Source organism: Platalea leucorodia (assembly GCF_965183815.1).
Source record: "Platalea leucorodia genome assembly, chromosome: Z".
NCBI classification, from domain to species: domain Eukaryota; kingdom Metazoa; phylum Chordata; class Aves; order Pelecaniformes; family Threskiornithidae; genus Platalea; species Platalea leucorodia.
The window spans coordinates 36,066,597-36,087,908 of NC_138858.1; the positions used below are offsets into that span (position 1 = coordinate 36,066,597).

The 21,312-nt window shown below is 38.4% G+C and overlaps 1 protein-coding gene across 1 annotated transcript in view; it reads right to left on the reverse strand.

Moving 5' to 3' along the window:
• The window catches only part of TTC39B (tetratricopeptide repeat domain 39B), a 76,728-nt gene that overhangs the window by 26,107 nt on the left and 29,309 nt on the right, over nt 1-21,312 (reverse strand). The window contains exons 3-4 of the mRNA XM_082336595.1: nt 4,301-4,405; nt 1,667-1,798 (exon numbers count right to left, since the gene is read on the reverse strand). Coding sequence (XP_082192721.1) covers nt 1,667-1,798; nt 4,301-4,405 — 237 coding nt within the window. The remainder of the gene's footprint in view (nt 1-1,666; nt 1,799-4,300; nt 4,406-21,312) is intronic.

Here is a 21,312-nt window from a genome sequence, read left to right on the forward strand (position 1 = left end):
CTGTCCTCGTTTCGGCCGGGATAGAGTTAATTTTCTTCCTAGTAGCTGGTATAGTGCTGTGTTTTGGATTTAGGATGAGAAAAATGTTGATAACACACTGATGTTTTAGGTGTTGCTGAGCAGTGCTTACACTGGTCAAGGACTGTTCAGCTTCCCATGCTCTGCCAGGTGCACAAGAAGCTGGAAGGGAGCACAGCCAGGACAGCTGACCCAGACTGGCCAAAGGGCTATTCCATACCATCTGATGTCATGCTCAGTGTGTAAAGCTGGAGGAAGAAAAAGGAAGGGGGGGGATGTTCGGAGTGATGGCGTTTGTCTTCCCAAGTAACCGTTACACACGATGGAGCCCTGCTTTCCTGGAAATGGCTGAACACCTGCCTGCCCATGGGAAGTAGTGAATGAATTCCTTGCTTTGCTTTGCTCGCACACGCAGCTTTTACTTTACCTATTAAACTGTCTTTATCTCAACTCATGAGTTTTCTCACTTTTACTCTTTCAATTCTCTTCCCCATCCCACCAGGAGGGAGCGAGTGAGCGCGCGGCTGTGTGGTGCCTAGTTGCCAGCTGGGGTTAAACCATGACAGACTGTGCCACACAGCTTGGCGTCATCGGCAAACTTGCTGAGGGTGCACTCAATCCCACTGTCCATGGAGGCCCTTATTGAAATTATCTGCAGTAGAAACGGGCACCTAATTTTTACACATACTAAACAACATAGTTCTGATGAAACTGTGCATTGATAGCACACCTGAAAAAGAGGTATAAACTGCTGACTTTTTATTTTCTTCAGGTAGTATCTGATAATTTTGACCCGTTTCTTTTTCTTTCGTTTGTTATTGTTAAGGAGGTGATGTTAAATGTCTAAACTGACAACATTTGGAGGTAATTTCTTTGGAGACCATTCATGATAAATTACAGCCTAACCAATAGGAGGAATCACCAGTACAGTAGAATAAAGCACTCATTTCTGTTTTTATCAGAGGCTTGTTAAACACTTTTGCTTTGACAACCCATTTTCCAAGTTTTTTTAATTAAAAAATAAAAGGTCACTAATAACTTCTGTTTTCTATTCTATTTCATTGTTTTTTCCAAGCAAGACCAGAAGCAAAACATTCAGATAATTCTTGATGGGAATAATAGCCCTTTAATTTTAAGGTAAGCTAAACACTTACATTTGAAACGATAATAAAAAGAATTCTTTGGTTTTAGAAGAAACCTCAGTACAAGCTTAATCCTAGTAGACTATTGGGTCTACCTTTGAAAACAACTTTTAAAAGAAGAATATTTTCATGATGAAAAGGAAAATTCAAAATATGGAGCTTTTAAAGTGTTGATCCCCATGAAAAAAAAAAGTCACAATTCAAATAGCTCAGGCAGTTCAGTCATGTAATGTCAGCTTACGTGTAGGTCTACATAGCCCATCAACCATTTCACTAACTTTAGAGGTTATACATGGCCAGACCCAACAAGTCTGTTGTTTCCACATTACTAGGAAACTTATTCTTACGAATAATGATTGGATAGTAAGACTTACTCCACCCTTCCAAGTTTAGGTCACTATCACACTGACAACAGCCTGCTCTGAAAGTGTACAGACAGCTGGGATATCTTATGAAGAACACTTAGGGGATTAAGTACCTCATAGATGTTCATTGCTTGGGCTTACCTTTGGCAGGTTTGCAAAGCTTCCTTCATTGTAGAAACTGCCATTTGTATATCCTGCTGTTCAAAGGTCATAGCAGCTTGCATAACTAAAATAGTGCTGTACCCAAGGGCGTGGTACATACTATCTTTAGACCTAGGGCAAACATATAAATCTTGTGCATTTGAGCAAAACTTTAAATTACAATACAAAACTAAATGCTGAGATATTTGCATTAATTTGTGAAAAGACAGAAGAATAAAGCAGGAAAGTAATGGACATGAAAGCATAACCTAGCAAGTATCATCTTCCACTGGGTGCTATGTCTGCCTCTGCAGCATACTGTCGCAGCAAGTTCCAGAAAGTATCCAAACTGGGTTATACAAACATTTGCACTTAATTATATCCCATTTATAGTCTGCTGGTATATCTATTTAATTTAGCTAATTAAGCCTTGACATAAATACACGTTCATCTGCTTTCACTTAATATAAGGACATCCTTCTAACATTACTACTTCATCCAAAGACACAAAAAATCTGCATTTGTGTCATAGAAAAGTCAGTACACACATGCTCAGTCCTGCATAAAAAGCTGCAATGAACCAGCCTGGCTTTCACAACATAATTACACAATCAAAAAAAAACCAATGTTGCTGGAAGGTGGCCACAGGAGGTCATATACTCAAACCTACCAGCTGCAGCAGCACTATTGCCAATGTTATGTCAGGTGAACTCAGGTTTTGTCTAATCAAGTTTCAACAGGTTCAGGAAAATGAAGACTGCATAGTCCTCTGGCAGCCTCTCTGGTACTGTACTATCAATGCACTTTTTCCTAATGTCCAGTTTGAACCTCCTAAGCCTCAACTTGTGGTGACTGCCTCTTGTTTTACCATCTGCCACTATGAAGAAGGATGTCTGTCTTTGCAACTTCCTCTCAATAGCTCCAGACCGCTATTAGATTAATGCCCAAGTCTCCTTTTTTGCCAAACTAAAACAAACTCAGCTCTCACAATCTTAATGAGCCATATGTTCTAGTCTTCCAGCAATGCTGCTAGCCCTCTGTTGGATACTCTCCAGTTTCCTCAACTTTTTTCCTTCCCCCCTAAATCAAGGAGACACCCACCAAATGTAGTTTTGAAGACAGGAAACTTTAGCAGAGTAAAGGAAGATAGACCCTTGGGCTAAGTGTTTATTTTTTAAAATATATCAACACTTTCCCTAAAATTTTTATATTATTCAAGGACTTAAGTTTAACTTTCATTAAAAAGCTATTTTTCCGTAAAACAATTGGGCTTTTTCATTTTTAAAGGTGGCTTTTTGTTTCCTTGCTAAGCCAGGTCCTCCTTTGCAGATTAGCTGAATATGCTGTATAATAAGCTCAAAGTCTATTAGCTGCCATGGACTGAAAGCATTGTAAATGCCACGGGTTTTATATTTTTTTCTTTATAGCAAACATCAACTAAAACAATACTTCATTGTACATAAAAACACTATTGTATGAAAGAAGGGTTTTTTTGTTTTACAACGCAAAATAAATATATATATATGAAACACACAAAAAACATCGGGGGGGGGGGGAGTGTGTTTAGTAATACATGCATGTGCAATTCTTGCATGTAGAACTTAGTATTTTGCCCAAAAATAGTTTTAGCATACACAAGTGCAGGTGGGCCTTCTCAAAGCATTGCTCTATTACAGATAACACTGCAATGCTCAAAGAAGAGAGCCTGGGTGTAAGCATAGCTAATTTGAAAAGGTGTTATCCCTGCCTACCTCCTCTATACTTGAGCTCTCCAAACCACTAAAAGCAAACACTTGATAGCTATGTCATCCTCCCAAGGTTTCATTTAATGGTGTTCTTCCACCCATCCATACTACTGACCTAACACCACCAACCCATCATTCTGAATCCTGTCTTGCTATCACCAAACTGCAGAGCAAGAACTTTACCTCACTCTACTAAACACAAGCCACAGATCCCTCTCACTGACACATCCCTCAGCATCATACGCATCTTTGAAAGACAGAAAGGAGAAGAACAGTGAATGGGATTCAGATCCCAGTCCTAAAGAGCAGCCACCCAGATTGCCTCCCCACGCAGTCACAGGTAAGCCAGGTTTACCCTACGAACGTTTCAGTATTCTTTCGTTCCCTGCAACTGTACTGCCATGCTTTTCTTCTCAGTGGAGTAAAGGCAACAGGGGAACAGGCAGAATTAGTCAGCAGATGAAAAGGTGGGCTTTAAGGGTGAACACTACTGTGACTCAAATGTAATACAAAAAGCCACAAAAAGAGTATTCTGGAGTTTTGTTCCAGCTTTGTTGTCTTGTCAAAAGCAGTTCCATTGTAAAAATTCTCTGATCAAAGATACACTGGATAAGGTCTTGCTCCCCTGCTTTTCTCCTCTGCGCAAGGAAAGACAGCTTGAATGATAAACTCTAACAGAACAATTCAGTGCTTCATTAACAGGTTTTGCGATAGTCTTAAGGGGAAACAAGTGCACTGCTAAAACCCAAAGATACTGAGAAATGCCTTAGGACAAAAGGGAATAAATGAAAACTACTACCTTCAGAGGCCTTAAATTAATCTTCAGCTACCAGATAGCATATGTAACACTATCTGTTTACAGTAACTTCAGCAAATAACAGGACCTCACCATGGACGAAGTAGTTCCAGGGCTTCAGAGAACTTATTGTTAAGAAATAAGTTCAGTGCCATTGAACATTCTTCCAGAGCACATTTGAGATCCATCTTGGATGCCCTAAAAAAAGATTTAGTTTAGTCAAACTGTAAACATAAACACAAAAGATTTTTTTCCCTTATATAACTCAGAAGGTCTTTTATAGCCATTTTATCACTCATTTATAAAATCTAGCTTTACAAAAACAAGTCATATGCTTAACACTTTATCCATGCTAAATGGGTGTGCCCTCTTTGCTTATTTAAGTGATGTTTATGGCTTTGTCGTCCTTTTTTTACTAGTCCATATGCAATGGAGTAATTTTTACTGCTATTTATAGAACACAAATACTCAAAACTTATCACTGTGTCCAAGCTCTCAATTCTCCATATCAGTTCCAGTGCAGTTTCAGACTCTGTATTCAGACCTAAATCTCAAGAGATATGACCAAATACTATTTCCATCCAAAAAAGTAGTAAACAGATGCTCACTCTGCAAACAGCAATGCCAAAAATAGTCCTGTCAGAAGCCTGCAGCTGTGCCAAAAGGTTTTGTTCTTCCTAATTCACTTCAAGTATACTCACTTGCATAAGAGGAAGCCATCTGACAAAAGCGGTACCTCGGCCAGCTTTGTCTGAAAGACTCGTGAGCACTCACAAATTGCTCCATAGGGAGAACTGGTGACAAACGGGACATTCGTGGTAGTGACAAATAGCTAGAAGCTACACAGCCTTCAATGTGCACAACTGGATCCGGAAAAGATAATCTGTCTACAACTTTAAAACAACAGGTTTAGGCTCTATAATGGGCTCTATCCAAGTAAGGTTAAGCAGTGGTAAGCAACAGATCATGTCAATGAGATGAATATTTAAGTGCTGACCAGAAGAGAAGAACCTTGAAGGAGGAATTTAAGAAGAGAAACGACAGAGGAGTGCGGCTGCTCTAAACCTGACAGCAACACGCACACACACACAAAAAACAAACCAAGACAAAAGGGGACATGAAAATATGACTGGACAGATTTTTTTTGTTCTTGTTGTGGGGGGTGGGGGTGTGTGTGTTTGGTTTTTGTTTGTTTCACTCAGAATCATCAACTTCCCCTACCATCCTCCTCTGTCCACCACCCAAAAGCTTTAAAAACATTGGCTCTGTTTTTTGTATCCCTTCTGGGGCAGAAAATTGGGATACAGCTAGACAACATCCCAAAACTCTTTTTCAGCTTTATTTTCTGTCATTTTTTAGTGGCAGTACTTGAAAAATTCACCTTCTGTAGAAAAACAAAATCTCTAATTCAGTACTTGGCAACTATTAGATATTTATTATTGAACATACTGAGGGACAAATCCTGCCCTTTGTAATGAAGTAGTGAATTGCCCAACAGCCAAAATCCAGCAGTTTTACCATCAGACTGTTAACAACAATTTTAAATACGATTTAAATACCTTTATTTTCTCCCATACTGGGATTCAACTTGATTATTACGTATACAATTTTAATATTTATGTAATTTTATGTAGCAAAAAACTACAGTTCTTAAAAGCTGAAGCATTTGCAGCTCTGCTTCAACTGTTTAGCCACTTGCTAAGCTTCCACGTCCGTCGGCTCCACACATGCTACAGGAAAAGTCATATTCTCAAAGCAACTTACAGCCCTGAGCTCCAGCTGTCCAACAAAAGTACCACTGTCACACCAGCAGAGAAGGGGCACCATGGCAATCCAGTCAACCACAAAAAGGTCTTACCAGCAAAGCACCCGCCTCTTTTCCTACGTGTGGAGGGTTCCTGCCAGCCCATCACACCCCAGGTTTCATCCCAACTTCTAGTCCTAGGTGAGGACCTGGGGAACGAGCACTACAACACGTCCCATGTTTGCCCTACTGTATAGGGTATAGGTACAGGTACCAAAGTCTTTATTAGCCTGTACTGATTAGTACTGTATGGCTACTAGAGAGCAAATCTATTACGTTTGTGTTCTCTTCATTGCTGGCCTACATCATCAGCGCCATACTGTCCTGTTGTCGCTATCAGTTTACGTTCTCTCACTTAAACTCCCTTAAGATAGATACCTAAATTGCCTCCCAATTTTCTTAAAAGTATTTCAGGGAAGCTGACGTACAGCAAGTTTACTTAGGTCTATGTATAAACACACAAGCCCCAATAACAAATAAAAATCCTTCAAGAAAAGCAATGGCAGTATCTTTTCTCCTCCTGCAGGCAGACAAACAAAAGTCAGCATATTGTTACTTATATACCACTCTTCATACCCTAGACTGCACTGGAAAATATAGAACATAAAGGTACAATTTATAATTCAGACTACACTGCCTAATCTTACTTAACCTGTTATATAGACATTTATTTTCTATAAGACAGTTCCATTAATTACAGGAATATATTATGGTCTTTTATTTTTATTCAGAAAGCTTTACATTGTGTATTTAACTATAAACATACTGGTTTTATTACAAACCTTAACTTTGAGACTACTTTAATGTTACAATTTAGTGTAATTTAGTGTACCATTTTTTACTTCCTCCTCCGTCTCTCAAACACCCCAACTAATTCTTTCTATTTGGCTCCTCCTTGGTGAGGTGAAAAGGAAAGCAGTGTATCAAGCATATGAATTTTTATCAGAAAGCAGCAATTTGCTGTAGGTCACATAGGGTTTAAGAACTTTCTTCTTCATGTTTCAGTGGACACAGCTTTTTATCTTTATGATGCTACTTGCACTGAAATTAACAGGGGACTTTGCACTTCTCAGATCTGACTTGAACAATCTTTGAAAAATTAGAACATCAGACATTGAATTGTAAATGCAAATCACTACTTCATGTCCTGCATGGATTTACAGGCCAAAATGCAAACTGCCTTATAATTCTAACACAGAGACACCTTCTACCATTCCTTCCTGAAAAATGAATCTACAGACCAAGAAAGCCATGTAGGAGCCACACACAATCTCCCTCTCTCTTCACATTGCAAATTCACACTTTCTGTAGTTCAGAAAAAAAAACCAAACCTACTAAGGCCAACCAAAAACTCATTTTATATTTTGCACATTCTAGCTTCTAAATCTAGAGAACAAAATAACCTGGCTGAGCATTTAGTTTGGGTACCTGCCAAAGCCTCAGCCTGTAACACCTCTTCATACTCCCAAAGTAAAGTTCTTTCCAAAGCCTGGATCAAGAGAACCACAGGCTCTAGGTTATGAAGCATCCCATCTATTTGGCAAAAGAACAGGTTTAGCACTTCACAGTAAATCTGCTCAACTGGTTAAAGACTTCCCATTGACAACAAACATTAGAAATAAGTATGCTTAAGATCCTATACTTCCTACTCAGTAAAGCAGAAATAAAATGTTTATCAAAACAAATATGAAGAAAGCAATTGTATTTTAGTGCATTCAGACTCTCAATATGTAAACAAATCTGTCCAAATTAAAATATTTATACAAGCAGTAGAGAAATGTACTCACTTACATGTCCTCCTCAAATGTCTTAAGTAGTATGCCCTTGAAAGAACAGTGCTAAGAAATAAAAAAAGACTCAAAATGACTGAAAGTTTTGTAAAACACTTATTTTTATTAGCTGATTCCATGAATACCATCTGCTAACGTATCATTTTCAAAGAAATAATTTTTAGCTAGATTTAGAGGCTGGGTTTTTTTTCTGGTACACAAACAAGGACCTGAGTTAGTCCCTCAATAACATGCCATCACCACGACTGTATGTTCCAATGCTTCTATATCCTCATTTCACATTTGCTTTTTAGGAAACTACATTTCACTCAGTCCATGCCTGGTTAGATTAAACATTCCATTTGCTTTTGCCTTTCCTGCTAAGAGAAATGGCTAGTTGCTTTCAAATAATTTCTCAAGGGTAAAAAAAAAAAAAGGGGGGGGGGGGGAGATTTTCAAATAACAAATTTGCAGTGATTGTCTTAAAAAAAAAAAAAAAATCCAGTAATCAAAGTTCAGATCTACTAGATGGCAAGAATGAGTTTTTACTCCCTCGTACTTGCACACCACAACTATTTTGTGACTAGCACCGAAGCAGTGCCCTGTTCCAGGTGTCTTCCAATACAAATCTCAGTAGCCATATTAAGTGTGTGTGGTGTGGGGGGAAATATCTTCAAAATTGCGGAGGACAGATGGACCTTCTGGTCCCCTCCCCTCACAGCACGTTTGCTAACCTTGAGATGGGCCAAGAACTCTGAAATACTGGAACAGAAAAAACCAACACAAGGTGATGACCTGCTACACAGAGCATGGAGGAACTATGAATGGTCATCTGAAGTAAGAGAACCACAACTGAGAGATGTACAATCACATAGCTCATAAAAGAACTTGAGGGAAGGTGGATCATTCATTACAGCAGGTAACTTAACAACCAATCACTACTTTATTCACTTAGTTGTAAAATATTTTAGTTCAGCCTAGAAAGAGTAAGAAAGCTTCCTACCACTTCACATGAAAAGCAACAGCAAATAAGTAGATTAAAGTATTACAGTACCCCAGCACTGCACCATTTTTCTGCATGCAAGGATCAAGATGTAAAGGCAATGTCCTATTTCCAGTGCTTCAGCAGTCCTCATTTTAGTGAAAAGAAACATTTTCTGTATTTGTATGCTGTAAATCTGCACACTTCCTACCCTGCAATCAGCAACTGCTGGAACTTCCTTTGGAAGGAGAATCTAATCTTTATTTTGTATAGCACAGCCACGGACATGCTGGCTTTTTAGTTGTTACCAGAGAGGACCATTAGCCATCAGGCTCCCAAATACCATCCTACCAGGCCATCATACCACCAACTGTAGCATCACCAGGGTACGTATCAATATTTGTAAAATGATTCCATAAACAAGGTTTCTTAAAACAGAGCCCTAGCACCCTGTCAAAACTGTCTTTTCCTATTAAACGGGTAAGCACCATTATCTCTCCAGCACATTGCCGTCATGTTCTTTCCCTGTGTTACAGACCAGTTCCCGCACTGCTGCCTTTATGTATGACCAAAGCCTGCAGACAATGCACAGTAGTCCTTATGTCAACACATTTACTGTTCCTTACATCAAGCAAACTTATGAAATTATTATGCCACTTCAGACATAAAACTTGGGAAGCCTGTTTTCTCTTATTTCTGATAAATGAATCATATCCTCTACTAAAGAGTCTCACTACTGTTTAATTACTCTTCACATATCTATTGTTTTCCTACATCCTGCAGCTGAAGAACATAACCAGAAGGAATCACTCCAACTCAGATTCATAACTTGATACCAGAACAGTCAGAAGAAAGGAGCATACTGACTCAGAAGCAACTTGGCTATCTTTGCTGGCAGACAAGGAATATTTCTTTGAAGAGGCTCAGAAAAAACATATTTCCTCCTCTCCTCCCAAAACACCACAAAACAATTTCTACAGCAAGTTAGCAGACTGATGAACAGTTAGTTCAGTGAGCAACGCTGACTCACACTCTCTTTGATTCATATTCTTCTCCTTCTGACTGAGTCTTATTTTGGCAAACTTTTTTTTCTCCTACCTCCACATACAATTTCCTAGAATTGACAGAAACTTAACACATTTTATCACCTCAGATGAGCATATGCTTTAATTTATCTGGAGTAGACTAAATTAACACTACTTCAGTGAAATTACTATGGATTTTACACCCAGTGAACATAAGGTCACTTCTAAATCAAAAAAGGAAGAGAAAAGTGTGCTATATCAGGTGTTACACAAAGATAACAATGTCACATTACAAGGAGAATAAAACACCACTCCGTTACTGCCTAGGTACTTTAAGGATACCTTTTCCCAACACATCGCATTTTTTAAAGTTATCTTTTCCCTACTATTTCAAACTTCTTTTATGAAAAAAGAAAAAACATTTTGAACCCCAGCAATAGCTTAAGTATCTTGGGCTTGGTGCTGAGCTACTCGTGAAACTGTTCCAATACAATGGGGACACAATGTTCATAAGGAAGTTATTAGCAGCTTTAAGTAGGTTCTTCCAAACAACTACTTGGAGCTGTGATAGAAACAAAGAGTAAGAATACTGACTTGAAAACCCTGAGATGTACTGGAATATTCACTATTAGGATGACACTCCCCAGGATATACACAAAGCAAGAGCGTAAGTAATTTAAAATATCAAAACAGTTTACAGCTTATTAAGCCACTTCCCTTTTTTTCCCTGTAGATTAATTAAAAAGGGAGCATAACTACTAGCCCGAAACAAATGAAAAGTCATTGCTCTATTATTTGAAAAAAAGTTATTTACACATGTAATGAGTTAGGCAATAACACCTATCTGTCCACACCAGGGCTCAGTGTAAGAGCATTCCTGAAAGTCAGTTATATAGCCAAGGTGAAATATCAACTTGGCACATGCTGCTGTCTTTGTATAAGCAGAAGACTTAGTCAGCTTTTAATACAATTGCCCCTGGTGCAATGATCTACCAACTCTTCTCTTGAAAGGGGATTCAGGAGCTAGAAATAGGATAATTGCAGGAAAGTTTAGCTTTAATCTAACTATATTTTCCACATTTTAAATCATATATTTAGGACTGAGTTCCACATCACTTTATTAACATTAGCTGGACTTAAATGTGCAAGCAGTACTTTGTATGAATAGAGATTGCAGAATTTAGTTTTTGAATTTCTGAAACTGTTTGTTGGCTCTTTTTCAACACAGCCAAAATAATCAGCCTCATCTGATAAACAACATTTAATTGCTAGTGACTTGGTTTTGTACAGCTACTGTTCTCACTAACAAAAGTCTCACTGGGCTACAGTTACTGAAAATATTTGAAGTTATTAGTGGGAGCAAAGCAAAACTTCTCAAGGGAAAAAAAAACAAACACAAAATTGTGAAACTAGCAATAACAATTTAGTTTTAAGATACCCACATTCAGATGCATATCTGACACAAACAAAAGGAATGAAAATAAGGGCTTCTAAAAACTGGGGGGTATATAGAGAGGATGCTATTTTGATGATACGGATCAAAAAACCAAGATGCATTACATCTAAGAGAACACTTCCCAGGAAATAATAACTTTAGCAAACCTTAACACTTACAGAAGCTTCATCAGAAGAAGAATCTTTTAGAGGCATTTGTTTGCTTAAACTCAAATGAAAATCATTCTGGGTGTCAACCAGTATCAACAGGTAGGGCAAAAAGAAACTACCATCTGCACCACTCTTCTTGAGTAACAGATGCAGGCATCTGCTAGAGCATTTACTGCCAAGTTAATGATGGCAAAACAGCATTAAAATGTCCTGTTCTCAGAAGGTTCTTGCTCTCTGCAGGAAGATCGTAAGTCAAATAGTCCTAATACAACATCAAAATCTGATACTCGCTGTCGCTATTCAGAACGTCTCTATACTTTCTGAAGTAGATCTTTCCCTTTGTGGTAATGAATATCTTTAACTAGAAAACTCAATATTTAACTGTTTATGTTCTACCATGTCAAAAAGAGTAACTATCTTGTCATGTGTCTTAAATAGCCAGGATATGACTTCTTAACAGTAAAGAACAGCTGATCCTCACCAGAATCTACTCAATAGCTCCATTTTCTTGGCTAGGAGGCTCAGTATTTTTGAACGCTGCTCTACTTCAAGTGTATTGGTCCTTTGTAATGTCCAAGAACAGTGGTGATTCTGATGCTTTTTAGCGGACGAGATCCCTCTTCCCCTCCCTCCCTTATTGAGGGGACTACTGTGCAGGCACACTGTGCTTCTTCCACAGATGTGGCACTGAGGTCTGTGCTGATGTGTACAGCCATGCACGCTTAGTATAAAATAAACTCAAGCCTGCAACAGAGTCCTGTGGGGGCTGGAACCCACTGTCTCGCTGGAAGACTTTCACCCAGCCAAGATCAAAAGCTGTACTCAAACTACAGTATCAAAGGCCACGGTTTACAACTCACAGAGCTATCATTAAATCATCACTTCATGCCCATGTCTTGCACGGCTTTACGCCAAATGTACGCCAAAATGTGCTTGATGTCCTCTTGGCTGGTCTTACTATTTAGCAAAGATCCAAAACATTTAAAAACTGCCACCACATCACCAATCACTTGTTAGACTCAAATGACCCAGACACTTTGTGTTACTGCAGCACAAACACTTTCTGTCCCTGGCATCCTTCTTTTTGCTGTGTTTTAAATTTTGAACTACGCCTCAGATTAGCAGTGTGTCGCTAGAACAAGGATACTTCCATTCTTAATTCTGCAATATTCAACAGTCATGCTTTAAGAATGAGGAAAATGGTAATGAACAGGTTCTTAGCTCTTGATCCCTGCCAGTCATTTTCTGTTCAAGCATAGGAAGTCCTGTAGTAGTCTACTCCTCCTCCTCTCTCTTCAGTCTCAGTGAAGGGAAAACACAGTCACCCTTTACTATGATAGAGACACTCTCTTTCTGCCTAGCCTTATAAAATAACAACACAAACCCCAGAATTCTTATTTGCTTCAATTATTTTATCCTTCACCAATCTATGCCAATTCGTCTTGCAATTCAACACCTTGCCTCTGTACGATGTCAGATTATTCCAGTAAGCTTTAAGCAGAAAAAGCAAACTAGTGTCTCTGTCCATGGTTAACAGACAAGAAACATCCCTACCTTGCCTGTTTAAGGAAACATCACTGAACTTTGATTCTTAGTACCTATTTCATGTTCCTCCAAAGAGATGGTGGTCTCCTATCTCTGTGAAATGTTTCCAGGATTGCTCATCTCCTTATTAACATTTTTGAATGTTTATGTCCTTGAAAAATCTATTGTATGATTGCATTTGGCCTTCTTTTTATATGCACAGCTAGCAACTGCAAAGATTTGGAACTTCCAGTTGGAATTGCTTTCACATTAACAGTAAGACACATCCATGTGTATCCATCATATCTGAGCAAGCATACAGAAAACTCAGCTATTAGTTCTACTACCTGGAAATATCTCTTCAAATAATTTTCTTCATGTTTTGAAAGCACAGTACTCCTCACCATTAAGTTAGCCATTTGAAAAGAAAAATCTTTTTCATCTTATCCCTTTCATCCATCACTCATATATGAGCCAACAGTATTACTTCACTCTTCTGGCTAATGGTGTGCCAAAATCTAGCCTGGATCATTTCCTAAGGGACAATGTTATTTGCTACCATTTTGCACAGACACCAAGTTGCAACACAAATATAAATCTCATCAGAAAAACAGTGAGATGCTTTGTAGGAGTACTACCTACCTACCGCAGAGCAGGAGGTGGCACCACTCCTCATTACAAATACCCACCAATAGTTCCATGACATGAAGCGAAGGCTAGCATAAAATAGGCTCATTGCCAAATCCTACCGAGATATTCTCTTAGGTCTACATTTTATGTGCAAGATAGTTCAGTAAAGACTGGCTGAAGGCTTACGTGGTCCTTGGTAGTACAATCCACAGACTTACATACAGTGAATATTACGAAAAGTTCATAAAAGCAAAGAGAATAGCTTTCTAGTTACGCTGGATTTTCTTGTTATTACAAGGGACTACTAGAACTCACAGGTGTGAGACTTCTGTGTGGTTTGGTTTTGGTTTGTTTTAAAATAAGTATAAGCAGAGATGCACCACGCTCAGGAACAATTTCTGCATCGTTTGAATCTAAGGAACCCTCATGAAAGCAGAACATGTACCATTCTCCCTGAGAACTACTGCCCTGAGTAAGAAACTGCACACCCCTCTCACCCCGACACTACGCTAGTGCTGGCACATGTATTTCAGTATCTTGCTGGCTAGGTACAGGACTCAGGCTCTGAAAAAGCCAAGGTGCACCAGGCAAGCCTCCATGAGGGTGGATTTTCTTCTTCCATCTGTATGCATGCTATGCATTCCTCCCATCTGGAGAACAATTCAGAAAGGTGGAATCAAATTGAGTAACCTTTCCCACATTTAGGTGTTTCTTGCAGTTAACAAATTAAAGCATGTTAAATCCTTTACATTAAAGGGATCACAGTATTTTTAAATTGCCAATCACTTCCAGTTGAAGAACAAAAAGGATTCTTAACCCAATATGTTAGTTTAAAAATAATCAGGGAAAGATATAACACCATGTGATCAACAGTTTTTTCTGTCATAAACAGAAAACTTCTTGCAAACTTTTTTACCATTTCTTCCCAAACCCAGACTTCAACGTCACTTATAATCACAACAGAAAAATCTTAAGCGATAAGGCTAGAAGTTTGCAATTATTTCCAACTTACATAAATCACTTCTTATCTAGGCTATTATCCTTAATACAGGAAGTCTACAAACTACAGCTATCTGATCAGTGCAGCAGATGCTAACACACATCCCTTTTTATGAGAAGCATGAATTTTAGGTAAGTTAAATTGTGTAGTTTACATATTCCATGGAAGTGTTATCAGCTTATGGGAAGCATTGAAAAAAATGTCATCCTGATGCAAGACAGACTTTATTCCTTTGAAGGTGTAGCATATTCGCTGTTTCAGAACTTCACCAACGCATGTTGTAGTCTGCATGCTAAACATTCATTTAAGGAAACCCAACTGGCAGCAAAACTATCCAGTGCTGTGGTAGCCAAATTTGCAAACTGGCAGAAATTACTCTAAAAGCTTACTATATTATGATCTGTTCAACAACAGGCAGTTCTTTAAAAACAAAATGAATCAAAAAAAAACCCACCTGAAAACACAGGATACCCCCACCCACCCCCCCCCAACAATGGTCATTTAGTTTAAGTGATATTAGCTTACACAGCCTGGTATTTTGGCAAAACTGTTAGGGTAACACACTTATTTTCACTTCTTTGTCCCTCGAGACTTTCTTGCACACTGTATTTAAAATCATATTCTATAGCAGCCAGAGGCAAAACGCATTGTTCTTACCCAAGCCCTTCCTGGCTACCAGCTTTCACTTGAATTTGGAGACGCCCATCCACCCACAGAACTGGTAACAGCAGAGGATGGAAACGCCACGCTATGAGGTAATTCAGCTCAGTAAGGTTGCACCTTCCTCCCCAATGCTACCTGGCTACAAGATAGTGGCATTTATCCAGTTATTTGTAAATCTGTATCAGTGAATCCCTGGATTGCTGTTGCAATACCAAGGGATCTGCCCATACTATCCTTTGCACGATCAAGCAATCTCACCACTAGGACATCTTCCTTTTCTTTAACAGTATTGGCCTTTTTGTTTGGTTGTTTCGGAGGGTTTTGTTTATTGTTGGGTTTGCTTTTTTTTTTTTTTTTAATTAAATACTTTCTTCTCCCTTGTCTTACAGCTGTGGCAGAAATGCTGATGCAGAGTGAAAAGAAGAAACAGTAGCTAGCTGATATTATACACTAGTATACATAATAAAGAGAAAGCATCGAAAACTGTATTTTTGAAAAGGAACAGCTATAGAAAAGGAGCTGGAGCTCTCAGAAAAACAGAGACAGTAAGAAGGGAAGAGGTAACTAAGTGAGGAAAAAGAGGCAGTCGCCCCGGTTTAAAATTAACAATTATTAAAATGATATGCATGAAAAGGAGCTGAGAATGACTTCACAGTTTTTATCTCTACCTCAGCACTGTCAAAAAAAGTTGTAACCGACAGCTTTTCATAGACTACTGGAATTTCACTGAGAGAGCATTTTAATTGATCAATCATTATACCTTACCAGACACGTGATCTAACGCAGAGGCAGACGGAAGGCAGATAAAGCTCTGTTCCTCACAGATCAGAAGCTGGGGGCGAGGGGGAGCTGCTGGCATTTTAGGAGGGGTGTTGGCCCTCTCTTCCTTTTTAGAAAAGCAAGTTCTAATTTTAGCTTTTCTAAGCTTCACAGATACATATTTAGCTACAGGAGACAACTGTTTTATTTTAGGAATTACTACTGCTCACAGCAATAGAAATATTTGTAATACTGTCTTATGAATGAAATACATTAAAAAAACCTCAAACACACCAAAAATTTTATATACAAACAAAAATTCCTTCTTAAAAGTCTCATCTGACCTTAAACTTCAAATGTCAGGCCACCACCTGTCAGGAGACTGATAATGCTACTTTGCTTTACATTCTGCATGTGAGTCTTACTTGTGATCTCGAACTTTGGGGGCATGCACAGGACTGTTTTTGCTCTGGTTAGAAAGCAGCCCAGCGCCTACAGTGCTGCTTCATGAGAATCTGGTAATGGAACATGAGAAAGTGATCAAAAGGTTTTGCTTCCAAACATTTACTTTATGTCCATGACTGAGGGGGCAGGGAGGGGTGATGAGTTAAAGGAACATTCCGATGGTCTTCCTTATTGAAAACATGGAATTTGCTTATCTATATATTTATTATCAACGCAGTATCTGAAAACCACAAGAAAGCGCAGATTGCTGTATCCTCACATATTATTACTACTCTACAGATGTAACAAAGCAACAGAATAAGCACAAAGGAAGAAAACCAAGGCAAAGTTGATCTGCTTGAGTCTCAGGTGCCACAGGAAATAGTGCCAAGACTGAACTCATCGTACTGGCTGACCAGCACCCACCATTGCCAACATCACAGTCTGCCCATCTGAAAAACACAGAGGGACAGGCTACATTTCTAGCCACTTTTTTTTTTTTTTTAAGGAAAGAAACATGAACATTCACAAATATTTCAGTATTGAACTGACCATTAATCAGATTCAGGAAGCCAATAATCAATTTATTGCAAGGCAGGTGTTTTTACAGCCTGAGGGGAAAAAGAAACATCAGCAGCTTTATCTGAAACCAAGTTCTTTAAGTTCAACGCTGAATTGCACTGCACATGCACAGTAAGCAAGAAGCAAATTTTCCATAATGAATCAGCCATATTGTGGGAGCAAGACACATGGCAACTACCTGGGTTACTATTTACCCACCTGAATATGCAGGTACAGTTTTTATCTGATCACCAAAATGATTGTGAAATAATCCTATTCAAGCATATCAAGCTACTCCAGCATGAATTTGACACAGCACTGCAAAATATATGTAATCCTAAAAAGAATCAGCAAAACAAATGGATCACTAGCATTGAGAAGTGACCACAGTCTGACAGAGGGGAAAGAAAAAACAAAGCAGTGTCAGTGTCTGTTTGCAGGTAGGAGAAAAATCTGCTTTATACTGTTCTGCTGGACACTAATGGAAATACACAGCACTATAAAAGGTTGTTATCAGATTTATTAATAGAACTCAGTGCTGCAACAGTATTTTCAGAAGTATGTTTTAACATGAGATCTTTGCAAGTAAACTGAGACTATACTATGTTTGAATACCCCTTATCAGACTAATAGTTTATATCAAATAATCCAGCTGAGGTCAATACAGGCAATATTGTGTAGCAAAATGAGCACCTGAATATGCCAGAGAGTGATACTGCCAAAACTTAATATACAGTATGTAAATAAACAGAGGTTCAGAAAAAAAAATTAATCTGTTCAATGTTTCCCTTAGAAAGTAGGTCTAAATAAGACGTGCTGACAAGAAAATAGGTTAAAAAAGATCCTCCTGAAAGAGCTAGCATACATAAACAATAATGACAGCTTACCGACAGTTTTACACAAAACAAATAAAAATTCCACTTATCTTGCTATGGAAAAAACAAGAAATAAATCACGCAGCAAGTAGGACACCAGATAAGGCCAGATGTTTATGGGACTAACACTGCGTCACGCAAATATTGGCTCAGATCCAAACAGACAGTTAGGACAGTGTGATCCTAGTAAGACACTCCTCCTAAACTTCAAACCAATTTACTGGAATTTATTACATAGTGAACTTATAGCTAATGTTGGAGACCTTAAATTACTAATATCTCTAAAAGCACACTGTATTATACTTAACATTTAGTACTTGGAAATCACAGAAACATGGAATATGAAATAAATTATTTAAGTAAAAAATTATATAACCTTGAATGGTTAAATCAGCACAGCTACCAAGAGTAGAAGACATACTCTATAAATGGAGAAAATACCTACAGGTCTGATACTGTCCTTAAATTCCCACATTTTAAAGAACGGCATCCCAAAATACACACCTTGCAGTGTTCTACAACCTACAGCATCCGAGCTGATTAAGCACTGACATCAGCAGAGAGGCTTCTGCTCTCTAAAAGCATTGTTCACTACTGCAAAGTGCAGAGGAAAAACAATTATTTCATAAACCCATTGTGAAGGCGTCATTTTTCCCTCCTCCTCAAGGAAATCATCTAAAAAAAAAAAATTCTGTAGTTTAAGTGTTCAACATACCTGCCAAAGTAAATTTTCACAGATAAAACCCCATAGATCTGACTACCACATTCACGATTTCAGGGATGAGTAGGCAGAGATAATATACTTACAGGATTAATTCAGTTAACTTCAGGTATGTAAATATAGTCCTTATGCAAAAATAAGTGCTGCTTCTTTCACTCTGCTCTTTTTCCAGCGCACACACACAAAAAAAAAAAACCACAGAAGAAAAGCATAAGGAGAAAACTGTTTCTGTTTTATTTCTCAATATCCAGGAGGTTTCATTAATGAGTTATCAAGCAGAAAGAATAAAAGGATAAAAGTTCACAAGCCAGCAGCTGGCATCACAGGCACTCTCCATAGCCGAATTCAAAAGAAATGTCAGTGAGAGTGGCAGCAGCTACAGTCAATGCTGGAAGCTGATGCCTCTGCAGGAAGAGGATGCTGGGAGATTTTCCCAATCTGTGCTGCAGCCTAATTCTAATCCATCACTCCTAACTGCAAGGAGAAAATGGAGCCATGAGGAAGGCAAAGTGATTTATATTTAAAAGGCAAAAAGGGAGTTACCTCAGTATTTCCTGAATTAAAAAAGAAGATGCTGCAATTAAAGTCAAACACAAAAGGAAAAGTATACTAATGCAAGTGCAGTAAAAATAGATCAAACATACAAGAGTTGGTAGCAAGCAGCACTGAAGAAAACTAACTGGCTCATATTTGATTTTCCTTATTTGACAGTACTCAAACAAACCAACATCTTTTGTTTTTTTAACCCTTTGACACTTTTTCCCCAGAAATCCAAATCTTTAGCTAGAGTCCCATGACCAAAATAAATCAATAGCACGGAGAGGCAGCTAATATACAGGTATCTTAACTAATATCAGCAGCCATAGGATAAAGTAGGAGTCAGAAGCAAAACAGCTGCTACCGAGGTAGTTTAATTTTCTGCTGCTTAGCTCCCATGTGCTGAGCTTTCCTACATGTCATCTGGAGAGATTAGACCAAGGGGATGAAAGTATGTCCTCCACCATTACCTTCAAAAAGTATTCTTTAAAACTGTACCACCTGGGGTAATAGTACCTATTCCTAGCTATGTTTACTGTCATGAACTGAGATTTACTCACAAAAATGCCTCAAAGAAAGCCTTTAAAACACAGTGCAGGAAACTACAGATTTGCATTGACTCATTTCAATGGGTGTTAATTAATAAAAGCGGTAATACTTCAAACCAATCTATTTAAACAATTTACTTTTCAAACTACAAGAATGCAACATACTAGGAAAGAGTTGCACAGTATTTCCTAAAACACCTAAGGAAGCCAAGGGCTATGATCAGGTAAGACAGGCTTTGCAGGACAGAGATGAGATGGACAGCTGTAACTTATGGACAACAGCACTTTTAAAATCAGGATGTTTCTACCTTCTCCCTGAAATTGCGCCTAATAGTGTTAAAGACCAAGGAATTCAGAGATATCAGAGTTCTCCAGCATGTGACTTGGAAGCAGTGCTTATGTGTATTGTCATTTATTATATTAACATTACTTGGGGCAGGAAGAGTCGAAGTGCCAAGATTTCTATCGTCTTGATTGCACGTGAAAGGTAAACCAGTTTTCAATCAATTTTGAGCAGTCACATAAAAATGGACTCAGTTCACACTCAGCACATGCAATGTTCTGTCTAAGTCAGCGGAAGTTGCAGACAGTCCACACCCGAGGCCTCAGAAAGTATTTCCCAGTAAAAGCTGAGAGATTCAGGAGCACATTTCCACAAAACTCACAAAAGCAAGCTTTCTGTCTGCAAATATCAGCACACGTTCAAAAGATTTTCTGTGGATCATCTTAAAGAAAAAAAACCACTAATACACACTCAAGCCACCTTCTACTCAGATTGTTTCCCAAAACGCTCTGAGATACTTTCAATCATCTGGGCTGGGGGCAGGGAGGGGAGAACCAATAAAACAACCAAAACATGACATTATTACAGACCAGAGAGGTTTTTGTTTGTTTGATAGCTTAAAATAAAGAATGCAGCAAATCTGGTTTTCAATCCTTTTTCCCTAAAAACAGTCCTCCTTCTCAATATCGGAGCAAGTCATAGCCTACAAGTTTTTATTTTTTTTCATCTATGAGTTAGAGTTCATCATCTCATTTTCTTATCTAAAGCACTAATGACTTAAAGATTGTAACACCAACTGAAAACATTAAGAGTCTACATCCCTCTCAAAGCCTCTCAAGTTATTCAGAGAAGGAAATTCTTGAGTTGCATGACTGCAAATAGCATTATGCAGTCTTTATTAAAGCACAGGATGAACATTAATTTCCTGAAAGAAATTTAAAAGAGGAAAATACAACATGATCAGTAGATCATGCATTCCAGCACACCATCGAGATTCCAGCACAATAATTAATAAGACTCCAGAAGTCTCCATGAACCTCTACCCCAAAAATGTTATGCCATGTTGTTAATTTATTTTTCATGGAAGAACAAGCCACAAGCAGCAACCGAAATATTTAGGCTCAATTAGGACAAACTTCTTTTGGCAAACACTGGATCACAGAAAAACAGGCTGTGCTATCCTTCTGTGTGCCAGCCTTTCAGTGAAGGCTTGCAAGAGAGTAGCATGCTGTGGAAGAGATGCGAAGTTTCAGGCGGTTCTGTGTAACATGTCCCTGCAATGGTCTGTTTGTTGTTTGGGGTTTTTTTGTTTGGTGTGGGTTTTTTTGTTTGTTTTTCCCCCTCTCCTGTTTTTTCCCCTCCTTGCTTTCTCAGA